General features: G+C 34.9%; 3 protein-coding genes across 3 annotated transcripts; all 3 read left to right on the plus strand.

The window, feature by feature from the left end:
- Positions 1 to 2,852: 2,852 nt before the first annotated feature.
- Positions 2,853 to 9,304, plus strand: LOC130741037 (E3 ubiquitin-protein ligase HOS1). The gene is made up of 10 exons (XM_057593805.1): positions 2,853 to 3,147; positions 4,226 to 4,616; positions 4,857 to 4,991; positions 5,095 to 5,270; positions 5,771 to 6,160; positions 6,268 to 6,426; positions 6,953 to 7,429; positions 7,660 to 7,797; positions 8,008 to 8,666; positions 8,849 to 9,304. Exons 1-10 carry the CDS (start codon positions 3,028 to 3,030, stop codon positions 9,009 to 9,011), a joined length of 2,808 nt encoding a protein of 935 aa, XP_057449788.1. The 5' UTR covers positions 2,853 to 3,027; the 3' UTR covers positions 9,012 to 9,304.
- Positions 9,305 to 11,046: 1,742 nt separating this feature from the next.
- On the plus strand, positions 11,047 to 17,890 carry LOC130741038 (peroxisomal acyl-coenzyme A oxidase 1-like). Its single transcript, XM_057593806.1, has 14 exons — positions 11,047 to 11,349; positions 11,801 to 11,909; positions 12,022 to 12,083; positions 12,283 to 12,492; positions 12,673 to 12,760; positions 12,838 to 13,000; positions 13,717 to 13,915; positions 14,231 to 14,428; positions 15,468 to 15,599; positions 15,713 to 15,833; positions 16,353 to 16,463; positions 16,782 to 16,851; positions 17,080 to 17,263; positions 17,458 to 17,890. The coding sequence occupies exons 1-14, from the start codon at positions 11,209 to 11,211 to the stop codon at positions 17,665 to 17,667; spliced, it is 1,998 nt and encodes a 665-aa protein (XP_057449789.1). The 5' UTR covers positions 11,047 to 11,208; the 3' UTR covers positions 17,668 to 17,890.
- Positions 17,891 to 18,031: 141 nt separating this feature from the next.
- Positions 18,032 to 19,544, plus strand: LOC130741039 (ethylene-responsive transcription factor ERF039-like). The gene has a single exon (XM_057593807.1). The coding sequence runs from the start codon at positions 18,805 to 18,807 to the stop codon at positions 19,390 to 19,392; it is 588 nt and encodes a 195-aa protein (XP_057449790.1). The 5' UTR covers positions 18,032 to 18,804; the 3' UTR covers positions 19,393 to 19,544.
- The last annotated feature ends 249 nt before the right edge of the window (positions 19,545 to 19,793 follow it).

Consider the following 19,793-nt stretch of genomic DNA (forward strand, 5'->3'; position numbering starts at 1 on the left):
ATATATCCTGCTTTTCTTTATCTTTTAATACAACATGGTAACATTAATTAATACCTATCCCTTTTCTTTCTTCTTTCTCAGCTTCCCCCCACTTTCTTAACCAGCACACTCTTCTGGGATTGTGCGATTCTCCTCCACACGTGCACGTGCAACCACCTTCAAGGAACAAACACACTTCCTGCAAATCACCCAACTTGCATTGCTTAATTTCAAATTCTCAATCTTAAGCATAACAAAGACCTGGCCATGTGACTATCTGAGCTGGTAATCATGTGATTTACAGTTAAACCAATCGTTTAGTTAGTTGCCTTATATCATTAAACATATGGGGATAGATCACATTTTGACGTATTTTTTTAATATAAGAAGCTTATTAATGAGCTAACATTAGTGCCGGTTTCCTGTTTTGTGAGTGGTTTGTTAATTTAGAGATTCTTATTCAGCCAACAAATTATCATGGGTTGGCACACTGGTTGTTAGGACCTAAGTTTGAGTTTCATTCTTCAATGGTATAGGTTTGAATCCCCTGCACACAAAAATCTCTAATTGGTAAACGTTCTTGCTCAAGAGATCCGCCAGCAGTACTAGAGATCTCTAGTATGTCATTGACGCACCATCCAACAAGCCTGAATGTGTCTAAATTTAAGTTATTTTCATCTTTGATATATGTAAATTTATTTGATAAACTGTGGTTATCTCGCATTACAAATGACATTCGTGGTCGAAGGTACTACTTCTTTGATGCTACCATTCTCTTATCAAAAATGAAATAAAATTGATAAATGAATCTATAAAAAAATCTTAAAATTAAACGAGTATTTTCAGAAATAAAAATATTAACCAATGGTCGTTTCATATATTTTATTAAATACTTCCATGATTTAAAAATATTTACTAATTTATTTTTCTACTTTAAATGTAATAAAAATGTACTTATTAATATGTTTAAAATATATTTAACAAATGTAATAAATATGTACACATATGATTTCTCGCATCATTAACCGATAATTCCGTCCTTGTTGCTCTGCACGTGCGGTAGATTTAGGGGCTCTTTCTCGTGTTTTGGAATTAATGAATTATAAAATGAGCAAGTGTCCCAGCGGACGTAAATACCCATCTTATTATTTTTAAGAACCCTTACCTGACCCTGGAGTGAAGGGTATAATCAGAAACATAATACCCTAGGTATGGATTTGAGATATTGATATGTGGTTTAAGCATGTTTTGCCATTTTGGTCCTTTTGAAAGGTAAGGGTCTTACTTATATTAAAAAGGGAGAATGGCTGGCAGAGAATATATATGTATTATTAAGCCACATGGGTACAATGATGATTGTTTATAAATTTCATGTTTTGTTTATGTAGCGTTTGATTACATTAATTAACCCAATCATTTTGCTTATTGATTCTTCAAATGATGAAAAGTTTCCATGTAATTATTATGTGAAGCATGAACCAATGATTACTATAATATGTTCGGATTTATTTTTTCCTTCTAAGATTTCTTTCTTTTATTTTCTTCAAATGAACAATATTGGTTCAAATTCAGCCATGATTCATGGACCCCAAAAAACGGGGAAGGCCCACAAGAAAAGAGTTAACAAAGAATTGATAGCTTGTTGTGAGCATGAGAGGGCCATGGTGTTGGTTTAAATAATGGACCTATTGGCAGGTGTGTCCCCTATTGTTCAGATCTAGTGAGCAATTAGAGAAGCTTTTGGTTGGTGCAAAACGTGGTCTACTTGCATTAATTATCGTATTATGAACCATAGATTGGGGTACAATTGCTTTTACTTGTTTTAGATTAACTTTTAATTGAGGCCGGGTAAGCTTTTTATATGTATGGGTTGTTTGCAAGCAAACACGAAGGTTCAAGGATTGATCTTCCTATCAAACTCCAATAATAACTTGTCACATAACTCTCAACTACTTATAATAATCCTTATAAAAAGATAAGTATAATATACTTTAGTAAACTATGTATTATTTAAAATATTTGAATTAAAATGTCAATTATAAAAATTTATTTTATAATATAACATGACAAACGAAGGGAAAAAGTATGGAGCCCTTTCATTTTAATTTATATAATGCAATAATTTTTTTTTAAATTTATCAGTTTATTGATAGTATTATTTAAAAAAAAAAGATTTATTTTATAATATATCCATAGTAAGGTTTACAATTTAAATACAATTGAAAACTAAAAATTTATATTTTAAATTTTAAATAAATATTTTTTGTGTCCCATAAAAATACTCATACTATGAAACTTTCTAATTATATATAAACTCATACCGTATTTATTAATATGGTCATCTTTGAAGGTGATCTCTGTAGAATTTTATTAGAAAAAACTTTGCATATATCTATGACGTTGAGGCATAATTTTCATCAAGTAACAACACTAAACCACGAGGTGTGATGTGGTAGTTTACTCACCTCGTCCTTTCACTATGATCGGACGATGTTCCATCACCATCCATAGAGATAGGTATATTTCTTGTGTAGCTTACTGCTTCGTATGAACATCTGCAATGTGGAGGTTTATTTAAATAAAATTAAATAGCATCTATTTCAAAAAAATTTATGCAATGAGGAGGTTAATTTTAAAAAAATATCAATTGAAATAGCATCTATTTCAACTGTTTTTGAAATAGCACGGTTTTTTTTTGAGCAAAAAGTAGCACCGTTCCATTACAAAAAAATAATAAAGATTTTGAAACTTGGGCCGCGTCACATTTCGGCCATTGACGAACTCTCACAATCAGCCCAATTTGTTGTCCAAAAAGCCCAATTAGTAGAAAAGAAGAAATGGTAAAGAAAAAAAAACATGAATAAACAGAAGAGTTTCAAAAACCCTCCACTTCCAATCGGTGAAGGTTTCCCTCTCCGAAAAAGCTAGTCATTCTGTTTCAGATCATCGATGGCTTCCTTCGCCGAGGTGTAATCCACACCGTTCACCATTTTTCAATCTCACGCACCATTTCGTTGTTCGGAAGAAATTTTCACGGAGTTCTGAGATATGGATTGGAAGCTCAACGGAACCGCCTCCGTTCATTCGAGCTCCAGCGGTGGTGCCGCCGCCTACACAAGATCTTCTTCCCCATCGTTGCAACCAAACTACAGAAGCCGATTAGTCCGGGTACTCTTCCTCTCAATTTTAGCTTCTGTGCCTTTTGTCCTTAAGCTGCTCCCTAAACCCTAGCTGCCAGTTGCTAAGGCACTGTTTGGTTCAAAATTTTGCATCATTACTTTTCCGTTTTCTGATTTCAACTGTGAGTGACATTCTCTTCTCTTAGTATTTGAATCATTTAAATGATGGCGAGCTTCTGCTGCTTCCTGCTCTGTGTTTGCTACTTTGCTTCAATACGTGAACTGAGCGTTCGAGTCTAATTTGCTTGTGTTTTTTTGGATTGTTTGATTGGAATTGCGAGCTCCGGCTTTTAGTTCACTCTCTCTGCATTCATGCCATTATTGTTAAAGTAGAACTTTGTTTTTGTTGGTTGCATCTTGCAATGCGCTAAGATGTGTAGAGTAGAGTATATGAGATTGATTTTGGTACCGTCCTCACTCATTCACTCACGGCCCATATCTACCGCACTTATGTTTGCGGGAATCAATTACACACCGCGAACATAAGACAAAACATACTTTCTGCAATCATGTTTGCGGAAAATTGCAAAATGGGGATGGTATAAGAATGTAAAGGGGTGGTGCCGGAATTAATGCCCTATATGGCACATCACAATTGAGTTACGCTCGGGTGGCATTTTTGAACTGTATATTGCAAATGGAGACCAGTAAAGTCACACTTGAGTACTTTTAGTAGTTAATGTATACTAACTTTCCAAGTAAAAACATATATACTAAGCAATGAACACCTGCGCTTTATTGCACATATTCATAGAAATTCGTACTTCTTGGTCCTTAACTTGTCTGGATTAGGGGTTTGTAGTGTGGGAGCTTGGTAAGCTGAGATAAGAGCTGTTAATTGATCAGCGAAAGTGAGCTCTTGTTATGTACCAAGCATAATCATAATTTTAAATTTTAATACTTATGAATCACGCATCCTTGGTATCCATGTCGAAAGCTTCATTTGGTTGGAATTTCAGTCTGTATCCTTATTTTGCCTGTTTAGATGTGCATAAAAATATGTTATCTTACTGTTACTTAGTTAATTTTGTCATAGAAAATAAATGGATTGTGATGTTTGATTTCAGGAAACATTGGAACACTTTGCTGCCATTGATCTGATTGAGTTGTGTAAAGAAGCCAAAGTTGAGCGCTGCCGAGCAACTAGGGATTTGAGTAGCTGTGGTCGCTCTGTCCGTCATGTGTTGAATTCATGCGGGCATGCCTCTTTATGTGAAGAGTGTAGTCAACGGTGTGATATCTGCCCCGTTTGTCGAATCCCAATTCCCAAGAATGGTGCTAGGCTGCGTCTCCGACTTTATAATGAGTGCATAGAGGCTGGCCTTATTTCCAAAAGGTGTGATGAGAGATTTCAAGAAATAGAAGATGGGGAGAATCAACTGACTACTGATGTCCAACGCCTTTATTCTTTGTTCGATGTTGCTCTTGAGAATAACTTGGTCTCTTTAATTTGCCACTGTATCCTTTTCAATATCAGTCATTTTTCTGCATAAATAATTTTTAATTTAGAAATTTAAATATAAATACTGTTAATTGGTACGGAAAGGTATATAATAAGATTTTGATGTTCATATTAGTACTATAGAGAAACAAAAATTTATATTTCTTCTGCACTCTTTTTCTGTTTCTTATTTGTTTTAGTATTTTGTGATGTCCCTTTTTGTCTCAACTCTGCTTTTTCTTGACTGGAATTTATAGACATTACAGATGTATGTATGGATGAAACTGCAGTTTCCAGCGATCCTGTCATAGCATTTTTGTTGGATGAAAAAGTGATAAAGGATTGGTGCAAGAGGACATTCAAAAACATCATAACTGAAATTCAGAGAATATGTATCCTCTTTACAGTTTTTAATTATTGGCATCGAAAGCTAGATACTAGTATGAACTTTTTATCTGACTCGTGAATGTTTGTTATCCCTAACATTTTTACTAGATAATCTTGACATTTTAGGAATGAAAAAGAGTTTGAGTTCACTTCTGAAATTTTCATTATACTTGAAAGGCATAGCAAATGTGCTAGACATTTTGGAGTCATCTTTTAAGGGTACTCTTTCAGCACAACTTCATGATATGCACCATCTCCGAGAGAGCATATTAAAGACTAAGCAGGTTCAGTATTTCATGATATTGTGTTCATTGGGTATTTGTATAACTGCTAATTACATTTTGGATCAATATATGATTTTGAACATGTTTCTTGTTCAGCTAATGTTATTATGTTATGTGAATTCACCGTGATAAGTTTTAGATATTATCTTCTCTTTATGGTATTTCTAGCTATTGTGTCTATGCTTTGTGTTGAAACTATATTGTGCTGTTTTGTTGGACGAGGTTTATACACTTATCATGAGAAGTGTGGATGACAATTGGTAACCATTGTTATAGAAATTTGTAGGGATGTCGTATGTTGTGTGTAGGGGGGCTATCTGTAGAAGTCGCTGATTTTTTGCTTACCTTTTCACTGGTATTGTTTGTAATGCTGTTGTGATTATTTTTTTCCCTATATCTGTCTCCCTTTGTCCCGGAGGTATGAAGTTCTAAAAGGTATAAAGTAGCTCCTTGCAATTTCATTCTGGTGATTAATCTATCATTTTAATTGTTCATCCCAGCATATGGAGATTATTATTTGGTGTGCAAGACATTTATTTTTGGAGACTGTGAAATCTCGTTTTACTGCTCGTTCATCATGGGCTTCAGTCGTCCACAAACGGAAATCAGAAGCAGTTAGACGTGCTTGGCCTGATGCAGTAAATCCATCTATGGAATCAACAGCACATGATGGATCCCTATTTATTGAGGATGCATTGAAAAATCTTGATTTGGAGAATGAAGATGGAGAGGGATCAGATATTGCAACTCTACAGAAGGGTGGAGCATCGATTTTCAGATCCAATGCTGATCCGGTGCTACGTTATTATCCCTTCAAAAATCTTCGTGCTGCTGCTGACTTGCTCTTTTTACGTGGAAGTTCTGACATGGTTATTGCAAAACAAGCAATTGTATCCTTTTACCCTGACCTTTTGCTGTGGATGTGGAACTCTGGATATTTCTGTCATTAGTAGTTATTATCTATTGTATACCTTCATTATTTCCTTAACATCTGTAGTTTCTGTATTACTTGTATGATCGCCACTGGACAATGCCTGATGAAGAATGGAGAGATATACTAGATGATTTTGCTGCTACATTTAGTATTAGCAGGCACTCTTTACTTGAGTCTTTGACATTTTACCTTCTAGATGATCACACAGACGAGGCTTTACAGGTAACTTCAACATAATATCATGCTCGATGACTCTCAAATTTTAAATACCATATTTTGCAAATATAAAAAGCAAAGAATCTATTTGTATCAACTATCAAGGTTGGTTTAATGATTTTTTTTAATTACTGACTAATTATCGGCATTATATTCATGTAGGAGAAAGATAAGCTATAGACTGTTGTCATTGATTTTATTCAAATATCTTGAATTTGACCTGAAAATTAAATTTTAAATGTAAATGTAATTGGGCTTGAGTTGTTAATGGGTTGTCGAGGTTATTTTTTGCTAGGGCACGTGATCCCGTTTTCACTCAAAACAAAGCAATCCTGGATATTTGTCAAGTCTACCAGTGCCATTAAATAATAGCATGAAGAATTCCCCCTCCTTTTTCTTCTCTATATTAAAAGTATCTGAACTGAACTTGGAATTATGGTGTAAAAGTTTTGTTGCATGTTGTAACATTGGATGTTAATGTGGACCTACATATATTCGTTTAGAGTAGTAATGTGTTTTATTATTCTGTTAGGAAGCTTGTCGCCTTCTTCCTGAAATATCTGGCCCTGCATCACATCCTAAAATTGCTGAAGTACTGCTTGAAAGGGACAGCGCTGAAATGGCTCTAATGGTTTTGAGGTGGTCTGGCCGAGATGGTGGACCACACATGACTTCACTTACAGATGCTGTCACTGCAGTGCGGGTAAGGGTTGAGTGTGGGCTTCTGACTGAAGCATTTATGCATCAGAGAGTTCTCTGCACCAAAGCGAAGGGAAAAAAATTAAGTAAAGGAGCATCTGGGGATACTTCTGAGAACCGGGTCGAGTGGGAGGAGGTCCTGGTGACTGAAATTTGTTGCCTTTGTATTAGAAGAAATTTAGTGGATCGACTGCTAGAATTGCCATGGAATTCTGAAGAAGAGAAATATATACACAAATGCCTGTTGGATTATGCTGTTGAAGACCCCCTAAGGACAACTGGAAGTCTACTTGTTGTGTTTTATATTCAGGTAGATCAATGAATAATAATCTGTGTCATTAAATTCAGTATTGATGTTGGCTTTGTATAACCTCATTTTCCTATTGTGTTACAATTATTGTTGTAAATAAATATGAACTTCATTTAGCTTCTAAAAAGGTGTCAAGATAATTTAGCATAACTTTCTATCAATCAATATAATATTTAATTCTGAGGAAAATGAAAATGAATTTCTGGCTTATATATTTATCTGTGTTTCAGCGCTACAGATACTCAGAAGCCTATCAAGTTCATACTGAACTTGAAAAGGTGGAGCAGGACTCTATTTCAAAAGGCTCTATAAGACAAGAGTTTCTACCAAAATTAGAAAAGGCTATTCAGTGGAGAGCCAATTTGGTTGTAAGTGATTTTTTTAAACATTTGAAGCAACTATTTCTTCCAGACTTTTCTCCTTGAATCATGATCGGCATAAGGTCTTTTTCTAGCTTGCAGACAGTATATCCTATGCTCATATTCTTTACAAATTCAAGTAAATTCTTATTAGCATGTTTGGAGATAATATCAGTATTTCATAAGTTTGTGAAATAATTTTGTGTTTGAACCAAACAGAATAGATGCTTGGAGTTGTTGCCAGAAGTTGAGAAGCAGCAACTAAGGAGCGGAAATTTGACTGATGTTGCTTTTACTTCTCATGAAGAAGTCGAAATTCCTGACAAATTTGATGTTCCTCAGATTCAGGATTCCAGGTCAACCAGTTTATTGATTCCGTCATCTGCGAATCCTTCCCTCGTACTGCGTAAAGATCATACATCTGGTTTGTGGAGTTCGTCAACTTTAGGAATTTCAGCCAAAATAGGCATGTCTTTCTCCACCGCTGGTCTTGAGCTTGGTAATTTCAATTCCCGACCACATGATCATGAGGGGATTTTAACCAATGATGAGAGAGTTCCAAATCATCAAACCAAAATTGGCAAAATTCTTAGATTTGATACCACTCCAACTCCAAGGAATCATAGGATCGGTCTCGTGAACGGTTCACCTCTGAAGGGATTCAACAGAGCATCACCAAGCAATTCCCAGGGATCTGTACCAAACAAATTGCGAGGAGTTGAGTCGAATCTGCTTTTTGGCCATAATGAAGCCACCAGTCCTATGTACTCCTGGAAGACTACAACTAATCCTGTTACTAGTAGGAATGTCCAATTACATAAAGATGATAGAAGTTGGAATATAGAGTCCGCTAATGATTCGATGGATGTTTCACAAAGGTAAGAATCTAGTTACCTGTTTCCCCTTTAATTCATTGCTTTTCTTTTATTGATATTATCTGCTATGTGAAATTTCGTGTATTAGAGTATGCCTCTGCATTAATCTAATGTTTTTTTAGATTCACCTTCAAGGGTTTAATACGCATATAGACTGAATCATTTTGTGTACTTCATTTCTTTAGCCATATGGAGAAGAAATTAGATACTGAAGAAAAGATCAATGGTGGACTCAGATGGAGATCTGATGAAACTAGTGACGGCGAAGAAGAGCAGGGAGCTATGGATATTGGTTACGATGCAACTCCAACTAGGACAACTAGACGAATCAGAGTTGCTAAGAGATAAAAACACTTCTTTTTTGGTAAAAGGATTCTGGAATTTTATGGGAACAAACAGGGAAGTGCACAAGTGAAACAGAGCTGTTTGTAAGATGAGAGCTATGCTTTTTTTGGACCTTCAATTTTTACTTATGCGTTTACGCTGGTCTCTCTTGTGCTTGTGCAGCTAATTTCCATGATGACATTGTTGTTGTAAAGGTGCATTTTCTCATCCTTTTGCTTCATTGTTAATCCAAGTTATTATTTTTGCAAATATTGGGGAACAATTCAATGCAAATTAATGTTGTTTTGAGCAAAGTATATCACGTATACTTACCATCTCGTTCGAGTGGGTGATGTCTTGATATTCTCTATTGTGAATGAATGGAAGGTTAAGTTCTCAAAATATTGTAATCAATTTATTGGTTTTGGAATGGTACACATTTTCGTATTATGAGGTGGCATTTTCACTCATCGCAAGTGATATTCTTGCAGTTCTCTGCGAACAAAAGAAATGTTAGCAATATATTCTTTAATTCACTTGTGCGTGTGAGCAAATCTTTGGTACTCCCGGTGTATTATTGAGTGCTCCCCCTATCTCAAATATTCAGTTTTATTTTATAAAAAACATTTAAAAAAGAAAAAAACTAACTTTATGGGACGTGTCAATATTTGAATGAGGAGCATGTTATTGGTGTGCTGTATGTTTTCCCTCTTGTGCGCAATATATCCTTCCAACACATGGAACAAATTAATATTGAAATTTAGTGTATGGTTAGAAAAGAGCTGGGACAAAGAGGAACTCAATGGAACAAATTGATAAATCGTCTTGCAAAAACTTTATATAGAAGCACTCATAATTTTTAGATATTGAAAGTTTTGACTTTCCATAACCTTGATCAGAAGAAACAGTCTTAATTAAGTTTCAAAAAGTATTGATAATGTAAAATCAATTATCTCATTTTAGTTATCACATAGGAGTGATTCAATTCTCTCTTTAATTGTTTCAAAAACAATAGCAAAAAATTTATTACATTTTTTTTCGATGAAAAAGAGTTTGGGTGGGTCAAACTCCAATGACAACCATGCCTAAGAGCATGTTTTCAGAACTATAAATTGTTAATCTTTGTACAAAAATTAGTAGGCCTTGAGGTTAGAGGTTAAAGAGATTAACATAATCCCAGATTACAACTGGATTCTATTCCTCGCCAAAGGGCTAATCTAAGGTCTCTAAAGTCCTTTGACAAAAAAATAGGTCTCTAAAGTCCACCATAAGACAAAACAAAGTCCACCGAGCGATAAAACTGTCCTTACTCTCCGTGGGCTGACATGATTGATGGTGGGCTTTACTCCTTAAAGTATCATCTTTCGGAGATAATTATGTTAAAACCGAAAACATTCACATTATGGTGAAGTTAACTCTTTCAGTAAATTTTTTTTCCTTATACAAAACTTAAATCCTAGATTTTACTTGAAAACAATCAAGCATACACCAGTTAAAGTAACCACCCGTTGATTTACATGTGTTAACCAATGTAGCCCAAAAACAGAAGGGATACTTGACCCCCAACCAGCACAATAGAAATAGTCAAATAGAGGTCCCCTAAGATAGATAGATACCTTAGTTAATCTATTATTTCCCGTGCCCCATAAATTTATTTTTGAATTGTGATTAATAATTGACATTTAAATAAATTTAACATATAAGACATTTTTTTTTTGAGGTAAAACATATAAGACATTGAAACATAAAAAAATACTAGTAATACTAGTAACATGTAACAAAATTAATACCAGTATAAATTTATTAAAAATTAATATATTTATTAATTTAAGTGTGGAGTCAAGTTGACGTGTCGAAAATATAAAAATGGTAATAGTAGTGTGAATGAGAAAGAAATCACGTGTTGAAAATGAGAATGTGAATAGAAAAAGAAAAAAATAAAAATACATTTATATCGAAGTCGGAGAAGAGAAAAACTTTGGAAAATGCGTCCACGTTATCAACATTTTTCTTTTTTTAAACATTGAAATCATAAAGCCACTGCCACTGGTGAATATGCAGGCGCTACTATTTTCTATATCAAGATCATCACATCACATTCACATTCACATTCACATTCACATTCACATTCACTCACTGCTACTAGAAGGTAGGTGTAGTAGTATATAATAGCAGCATAGGTAGTTGAACATCACAATCTTCATTCCTCCTTCGAAACAAAATGGAAGGAGGCGTTGACCACTTGGCTTTCGAGAGGAACAAGGCGCAGTTCGATGTTGACGACATGAAGATCATCTGGGCCGGTTCTCGTTCCGAATTCGAGCTCTCCGATCGGATTTCTCGCCTCGTCGCCAGCGATCCGGTTAATTTCCCCCCTTTCACTCAACATTTCTGCCAATTTGATTCATGCTTTTTCTGATCCCTCGCTAATTCCTGTGAAAAAAACAATTCAACTGTATTTATATATTTATTTTCTGATAATTGTTTAAAGAACTTGGTCAAAGTAACGTTACATTTTTATCTAGTTGGGTATTACGGGAATTTAGGGCCTCAGTGGATACTTAGATTTTGATAGAATAATAATATGTTATTTATATAAAGTCAATCATGTGTGTTCCCCACAAAATTTGAGCTATTTGCTTCATATGAGAGTCTCTATGAGTGAATATTACCTTTATTATTTAATTAAAAAGTTTGATTTCAGCATAATGTTAGGTTGATTTTTTTTTTGATAGTAATGTTAGTAAATTAGTACATGACGATCACGGCTTGTTAGTTTGAATTCTGAATCCTTGATTGGTTGTATTTTCTAGGCTTTCAGAAAGGATGACAGAACCACGCTTGGCAGAAAGGACCTATTTAAGAACACTTTGAGAAAAACAGCTTATGCATGGAAAAGGATCCTTGAGCTCCGTCTTAATGGTGTGTCTTCTGTTCTTTGTGTTGTTTGCATTTGGTTTATAATGTTGAACAGCACTCCCTATTACATCAAAATGTACCATTCTTTATCGTGTTGTCAGTTGTAATCTTACAGAAAAGGAAGCTGCCAAGCTTAGGTCCTTTGTGGATGAACCTGCTTTTACGGATCTTCATTGGGTATGATTTTATTTCTTGTCCTGGTTTCGTCTCTACCTTTCATGCCTTGTTTTATTGATATAGAAGGAATATGTAGATTACCATGATAAAAAGTGAGGGAATGGGATCATTTCTGCTGGGTGCAATATTAGTTTAAGGATTTCAAAGGATTAGCTTTATCTGCTTGTAGTAAATTTTAGCTGTTCATATCCTATTGCAGGGAATGTTTGTGCCGGCTATCAAAGGACAAGGCACGGATGAGCAGCAGCAAAAGTGGTTGCCTCTAGCTTACAAGATGCAAATTATTGGTTGCTATGCCCAAACTGAACTTGGTCATGGATCCAATGTTCAAGGGCTAGAAACAACTGCAACATTTGATCCCAAAACAGATGAATTTGTTATTCATAGTCCCACTTTAACTTCCTCCAAAGTAAGTGAAATGGGTGATAATTTCTGAGAGCCTTTACCGGTCTTTTACAATGTAATTTACTCTTTCAGATTTTAGAGTCCTACAATCATGGAAAACTGTCGAACCATTTTAATGCATTTCACTGAGTGTACTTGTTTGTTTTTGGATATACCATCACTCTTTTGTTGTTGATTTAAACAGTGGTGGCCTGGTGGATTGGGTAAGATATCAACGCATGCTGTTGTGTATGCTCGTCTAATTACTGATGGTCAAGAGCAAGGAGTGCATGGTAATTTCCAAACTTTATCATCCAAGTTTCTGGTGTTAGAATCAGACATTTATTGATTATATATGTCCAATATGAAGGTTTCATTGTCCAGCTGCGGAGCTTGGATGATCACTTACCTCTTCCAGGCATTACTGTTGGTGATATTGGAATGAAATTTGGGAGTGGAGCATATAATACCATGGATAACGGGGTTCTAAGATTTGACCATGTTAGAATTCCAAGGAATCAAATGTTAATGAGGTAGTTCAATTTTACCTATTTGTCCACTCTAGCCTCACTAGAAGAAAATCCAACAATTGTAATTGGGGATTTCGTGGTGTATAGTATATAATAAATGAATGATCTTTGGAGGCAAAGTGACTGAAGTTCAAACCACAATTCAGTATACTTGTATCAGTTGAATCCACAGGGTGGTAAACTGAATCTAATTCTAATAACAGTATTGACAAACACGACAACAATAACAGTATCTGGTTTGCTTAAGGTATTTTGTCTATGAATTGAGAACAATACTCTGGCTCATTTTCTTACTTTTAATCAGGCAAGCTATTAAATTCCTACTTAGGAGTAAACCCTAAACCGTAATTGAAGGTTGAAATTGCTACATGATTGGTTTCATTTTTTTTTTCTGTTGAATGCAATTGGTAATGGGTTTCCTTTCAGAATTATTTTCATGGGTAAACTGTAAACAAATGATGATTGAGAATAACAGACGGGAATGAAGGGTTGTGTTCATCCTGTGTATAGCTCATCACTCCTTTCTGATGGTTAGGGGGCATGGAGTTCTGTCATGAATCAAGCATATAGTAACAGGAATTTTCAATAATTATAAATGTCACGATGTGCTTGTCATAAAGCTAGCATGTAGTAACATGACTTGTCAATCACTATAAATGTCAAGGTGTGCATGTTAGTTTTGCCAACAGATTAATGGTGTTTTGTTTTTAATCTACCAGGGTCTCTCAGGTAACCAGAGAAGGAAAATATGTGCAGTCCAATGTTCCAAGACAATTAGTTTATGGTACCATGGTATATGTGAGACAAGCAATTGTGTCTGATGCATCGATTGCTTTGTCACGAGCAGTTTGTATTGCTACAAGATATAGTGCTGTTAGAAGACAGTTTGGATCACATAATGGTGGTCTTGAGTCGCAGGTTAGCTTTAAAACCTTTTATTGATGCAGAATTGTTGCATGTTGGAGAATTCTGATTTTATTGAGATGTTCTAATGGGGATATCTTTTTCTAATAAGCAAATTTAAGAAACAAAATGGAGGCTGAATCTGAAATTACAGTGCACAAAAAAATAAGCCAATTTACCTTTATTTTAGGTTGCATTCATGAAGGTTTGCTTTTTACCAGAACATGTTTTTGTTGAACTTATAGTGGGAAGGTTGATGGGATTTCTCCTTATGCTTGGATTTACATTCGTTGTTGAATGAGTGTCTTTGTGCTCTCTGTTTCTATTTAGGTGATTGATTACAAGACACAGCAGGCTAGGCTCTTCCCTTTGCTAGCTTCTACTTATGCTTTCAGGTTTGTTAGTGAGTGGCTGAGTTGGCTTTATACGGATGTCACACAAAGATTACAAGCTGGAGATTTTTCAACATTGCCTGAGGCACATGCATGCACTGCTGGATTGAAATCATTGACTACTTCAATCGCTGCTGTATGTTATTACTTGAATTCATTTTTCTACCGTTTGACCTTAGTGAATTTAGCTAATTTTAAGCTGTTTAGATAACATTTTTTGGACACAATCTTTAGATACTATTTAAAACATTGTTTATTATTTCATGTTGAGGTCTTTTTTCTATGTTGTGCTGTTCTTTAGGTGAATTGGCATTAATGAAATTTTACGGCTTTTCTCTCTCTATATATATTGAATCTTAGTTCCTTTCTGTGTGCCTTATGCAGTTCATGTTGTTATTTGAAATGTTAATGTTTTGAAATGGGTGGTTGTCATTGTGTATCAATGTTAAAACTTTCAAATGAATTGTCTACAGATTTTTAACCATGATTGTACATGCATATAATCCTCCATCCCATTTGTTTCCAGTTTTAATTTTAAAGTAAAATTAATACGACAGAGCATAGCATGTTGTGGTTTATATATGATGCAAACATTTGCCGAACATAAACAAATGTTTAGAGGAGCCAAAATAATATTTTAATGCACAAATATAAGAATGTGTGTATAGATATGTTTATATATCTGTTAGGATATAGTTTGTTGACATAATATCTCAACAATATATATATACATATATATATATATTATTTTTATAAATAATTAATTATGCATATATAGTTTTAAAAAAAAAATTACGCATATATAACCTTTTAAAAGAAAAAATATCCGTTGGAACCATGGCTCCCCGTCATTGAAATATCCTTCTTTTGCTTGCAAGATCAATTATGCATCATATTTATTTCACTATTCTGTAGTCTGTACTTCCACCGAACCGCTTAATTTTCCTGGAATGCTGGTCATTATAATCTGTTACCATTAATTTATTATTCATGTCATCTATTTCTACGTGGGGTAACTGCCTGGATGATTATTTTTCTCCTTGTTTAAATCGTTTAACTGTTTCTTTTGTTGTTAATGTGCTATTATCCTTTGATGGTATCTTACTATATGGATTTCATTTTATAACTGTGATCTTTTCAAGTTCAAATAATATTAAATTAACTTGATATTGCAGGATGGAATTGAAGAATGTCGTAAACTATGTGGTGGTCATGGTTATCTTAATAGCAGTGGTCTTCCTGAGCTATTTGCAGTGTATGTTCCTGCTTGCACTTATGAAGGAGACAATACTGTGCTGCTTTTACAGGTTACTTGAATGCTAAATATTTTGCATTTCATTTTGTTTATCATTATATAATGTATCTTTACAATTTCCTTCGTTATCTTGGTTTGTTTTGACATCTAGAAATTTTCATGTAGGTGGCAAGGCATCTTGTGAAGACTATTTCTCAGCTGGGCTCTGGAAATAAGCCTGGTGGTACTACAGCTTATTTGGCTCGAGTGGAACAATTGATGCAATATCACTCTGATGTTAAAAAAGGTACCATGAAATTGGATAATATACAATCTTAAAAGATCTTGTGATATCCAAGTCAAATAGGGTTTCAATTAAGATTACTAAGTATGTGATAGGCTGAATGCTGATATTTGGCCAAGGCCATCTAAGGTTTATGTTAGAAAAAATAAAAGGCAGTCTTGATATATCACTATATTTAGTTATAATTTATAAGGCTGTAGTGTCTTGTATGTGGTTGATACTGTTTAGTATCAGAACTCGGTTATGCTTTTATGTGTTGTAGTAGGGTAGTTATGTTTTTATGTGGCAGTTAATGCTTTTATTAGGTGATAGGTATTACTTAGTATTGGGAGGGTGTTGGTTGCAGTGAAGTTATGATGTTTGCAGATTGTACTTCTGTTATATTCAGATCTGGTGGTATATATACCCGATTGATTCTCTAATGAATATTCTGGATGCTGTGTTTAAATTACTGAGTCCAGCACTATGCCTGTGTCCTTTGAGTTGCAATTTTATACTTATTCTGCTTTTGATTTCTCGCAGCTGAGGATTGGTTGAAGCCTAATGTAGTGGTGGCAGCATTCGAAGCTAGGGCTGCTAGGATGTCTGTTGCTTGTGCTCAAAATCTTAGCAAGTTCACTAATCCTGAAGAGGGTAAGTGATTCGATTTTGTTCAACTCAAGCTATATTTTGTCTATTGTAGTTTAGTTTCCTTGACTCTATTGGAAATCACCTGTCTAAAGGCAGGATACTGGTTTCTGACACGTTTGGAGGAATAGTTTGAATATGTAGTCCTGTAAAAAAATATTTTTTGCGTACATTACGTTTGTATATATTAAATACAGTGTAAAACTCACATTTCTATTAAGATGACACACACACACATAATGTAGAAAAGTGTTGATTTATTATTGTAATTTGTGCAAAGTGGTTGAATATTTTGTTATTTTATAATGGATTTTCTGGAAGTAGGTTTTCAAGAACTTACAGCTGATCTAGTTGAGGCAGCAACTGCTCATTGCCAGTTAATCATTGTTTCCAAGTAAGCTTTTTCCCAAATTTTACGCCTCCATTGTTTTTAATTAGCTTATGATTGTTATCTGTATTAACTTCATGTTTGCATCTGGAAAGAGCAAGTCTAATATATTCTAGAGAAGCATAGTGGGAGTAGTTCAAAAAAAAATATACAGTTTAGTTGTGAATTAGAATTCTATGCTTTAAACTATGATTTGTTGGAATATTAGTACATTAAAACCCTGTGTTTTTTCAGATTTATTGATAAGTTGCAGAAAGACATACCTGGAAAGGGTGTGAAACAGCAATTAGAAGTTCTTTGCAGCATTTATGCTTTGTCTCTTCTTCATAAGCATCTGGGAGATTTTCTTTCCGCTGGCTGCATAAATCCACTACAAGGATCACTTGCCAATGAGCAGCTGAGGTCCTTGTATTCCCAGGTTTGTCCAAACATTTTCCAGTCTATAGCATGTTTGAAAATATTTCTTCAATTGATTGTGTAGTCAAAATCAATTATGGGGAGAAGAGTAGTTTCTGAAGAAGAATAAGATGAACCAAACATACTATACATCACTTACTGGTTTCTCTTAACTTTATTACATGAAGGCTGATGATTCATTTTATGTGTGGTTAGGTTCGTCCTAATGCAATTGCACTTGTTGATGCGTTTAATTACACTGATCACTACCTTGGTTCGGTTCTTGGGCGCTACGATGGTAATGTGTATCCCAAGTTGTATGAGGAGGCATGGAAGGATCCTTTGAATGACTCAGTTATTCCTGATGGCTTCCATCAGTATGTTCAACCAATTCTTAAGCAGCAACTGCGTAATGCAAGACTATAGATGATTTTACAATTGGACTGGCGGCATCTAATAAATTTCTCTAATTATTTTGATTTTGAGGCGTCAATAAAGTTGTATGGAAAGATAAATAAAAGTGGATCAGAGGTTTTGTTTTGAGGTCTAAAAGCATATTTTGAACTCATTGACAATTGAGGAAACTAAACCTTCCCTTTACCATGAAATATTTTACTACAAGAATAAACTCTGTTATTACTTATCATCACCTAATTTTGTCAGCTTTATATGAACATTTCTTGCCTCTAGGTAAAGGACAAAAATGATATCATTTTGGGACACAAGCAGGATATTATATGGGCCCACCAATTTATGTTTTTGCTAAAAATATCCATGCTTGTGACCAGAAACGACGCATGGGAATCTGACCCGTACTCTTCTCTTTTTCTTTTTTAATTTTGTGGACCAATGATATAGACACCTGGGTGACACCTATTTTCCTTGTAAATATCAGCTACAATCCACTTAATAAGAGCCACTCGTCGTTGGGCACGAAACTGCATAACGCCAATAAATATATACTATAATCAACACAGAAAAATACAATTTGAACGAAGCAAAGGGTTCAATAAAAAAAACATTGTTTGCCTCACTGTCTTGTTACTTCAAGTATATAGTAAAAAAATTAATAGCACCAAATGTGTTGAATGTTAATCAACTAGCACAAGGTTGAGGCTATTCTAGGGTAAGTGGCAGAGCTCATATTCTTTTATATTAGTCTTCAAAGTCTCGAATTCTTGCCTCCGCCAATTGCATAGTATCTTATATCATTATGATAAGTACACACTGAATTTAGACATCACAAGTTTTTTTTTTCTTATAACATACCTCAAATATCAAATCTATTTACTTTTTTATTTGTTTTTTTCAATTGTCTAGAGTCTAGACTGATTAGTTGTAGATCTACCCAAGGAGGACATGTGTACGGATGTTCTCCTCCAAGGGGAGAAACACGTAAGGATGTGATTGCATTTGCAACTCCTTCTCTTTTTCAGTTGGACCCATTAACAGCTAGCTCAACCCACCCACCCCTATTTGAACTCTACTCTCCACCACATTTTCTATTCACTGTATTGATTTATATGAATATCTTCTCCCTTCACCAGTTCCCCTCCAAACATCATGGAAGAAGATACTGAAGTCCAACCAACCAGTACCACTTCCTCCACTGAAGAAGAAGAAGTGTGTGTTGAGAACAACAACAAGAACAAGAAGTATCGTGGGGTCCGCATGCGTCAGTGGGGTAGATGGGTTTCAGAAATCAGAGAGCCCAAGAAGAAGTCTAGAATCTGGCTCGGCACTTTTCCCACTCCAGAAATGGCGGCCCAAGCCCATGACGTGGCGGCCCTCGCCATCAAAGGCCCATCCGCTTTCCTCAATTTCCCCGAATCAGCCTCACAACTTCCACGGCCCGCCACCACTTCCCGGAAAGATATCCAAGCCGCCGCCGCCAAGGCAGCTACCATGAATTACAATCACCGTGAAGCCCAAGCCCAGGCCCAAACAAGCCCATTCATGTGTTCTTCAAATTCATCATCGTTAACTTGCGATGATGACTCGCTCTTCGACCTTCCTGATCTCTCTTTCGGCTCAAGCCACAGTGGAGGTGAGCTTCATTACTCGGCGCCGTGGCTCGGAGCCGGAGCTGAACACATAGACTCGGGTTTTCGGCTAGAGCTGGAAGACCCTTTCCCGTGGAAGTGCTACTAGTTTGTTAAAGGTTTAATTGTTTTATTGCTTGCTTTGATAGATAGTGTAAATGATTTTCACTTTTCAGGGTAAGTTCTATAGCTTTTCACTTTTCTGTATAAAAAAAATATGATTATGTCTTTATTTGATAATAAAAATTAAAATTGTTTCAATCAACGAATCATAATGAGTAAATAATTGTTTAAAATTTTAAATAAGTTATAAAAACCTATTCAATTTTTTTTTTGGTTAATAATTGAATAGGTTTCTGTATTTATTTATATTTATACTTATAATATATAATATTAAGAAAAAGGATGAATAATATAATATAGTTATTATATTACTATATTATATTATTAAACTATATTAATTGTACCTATATATTAATTGTACCTATTAATTGTCCTCGATGGTTAGCT

The sequence above is a fragment of the Lotus japonicus genome, chromosome 2, assembly GCF_012489685.1.
Source record: "Lotus japonicus ecotype B-129 chromosome 2, LjGifu_v1.2".
Taxonomy (NCBI): domain Eukaryota; kingdom Viridiplantae; phylum Streptophyta; class Magnoliopsida; order Fabales; family Fabaceae; genus Lotus; species Lotus japonicus.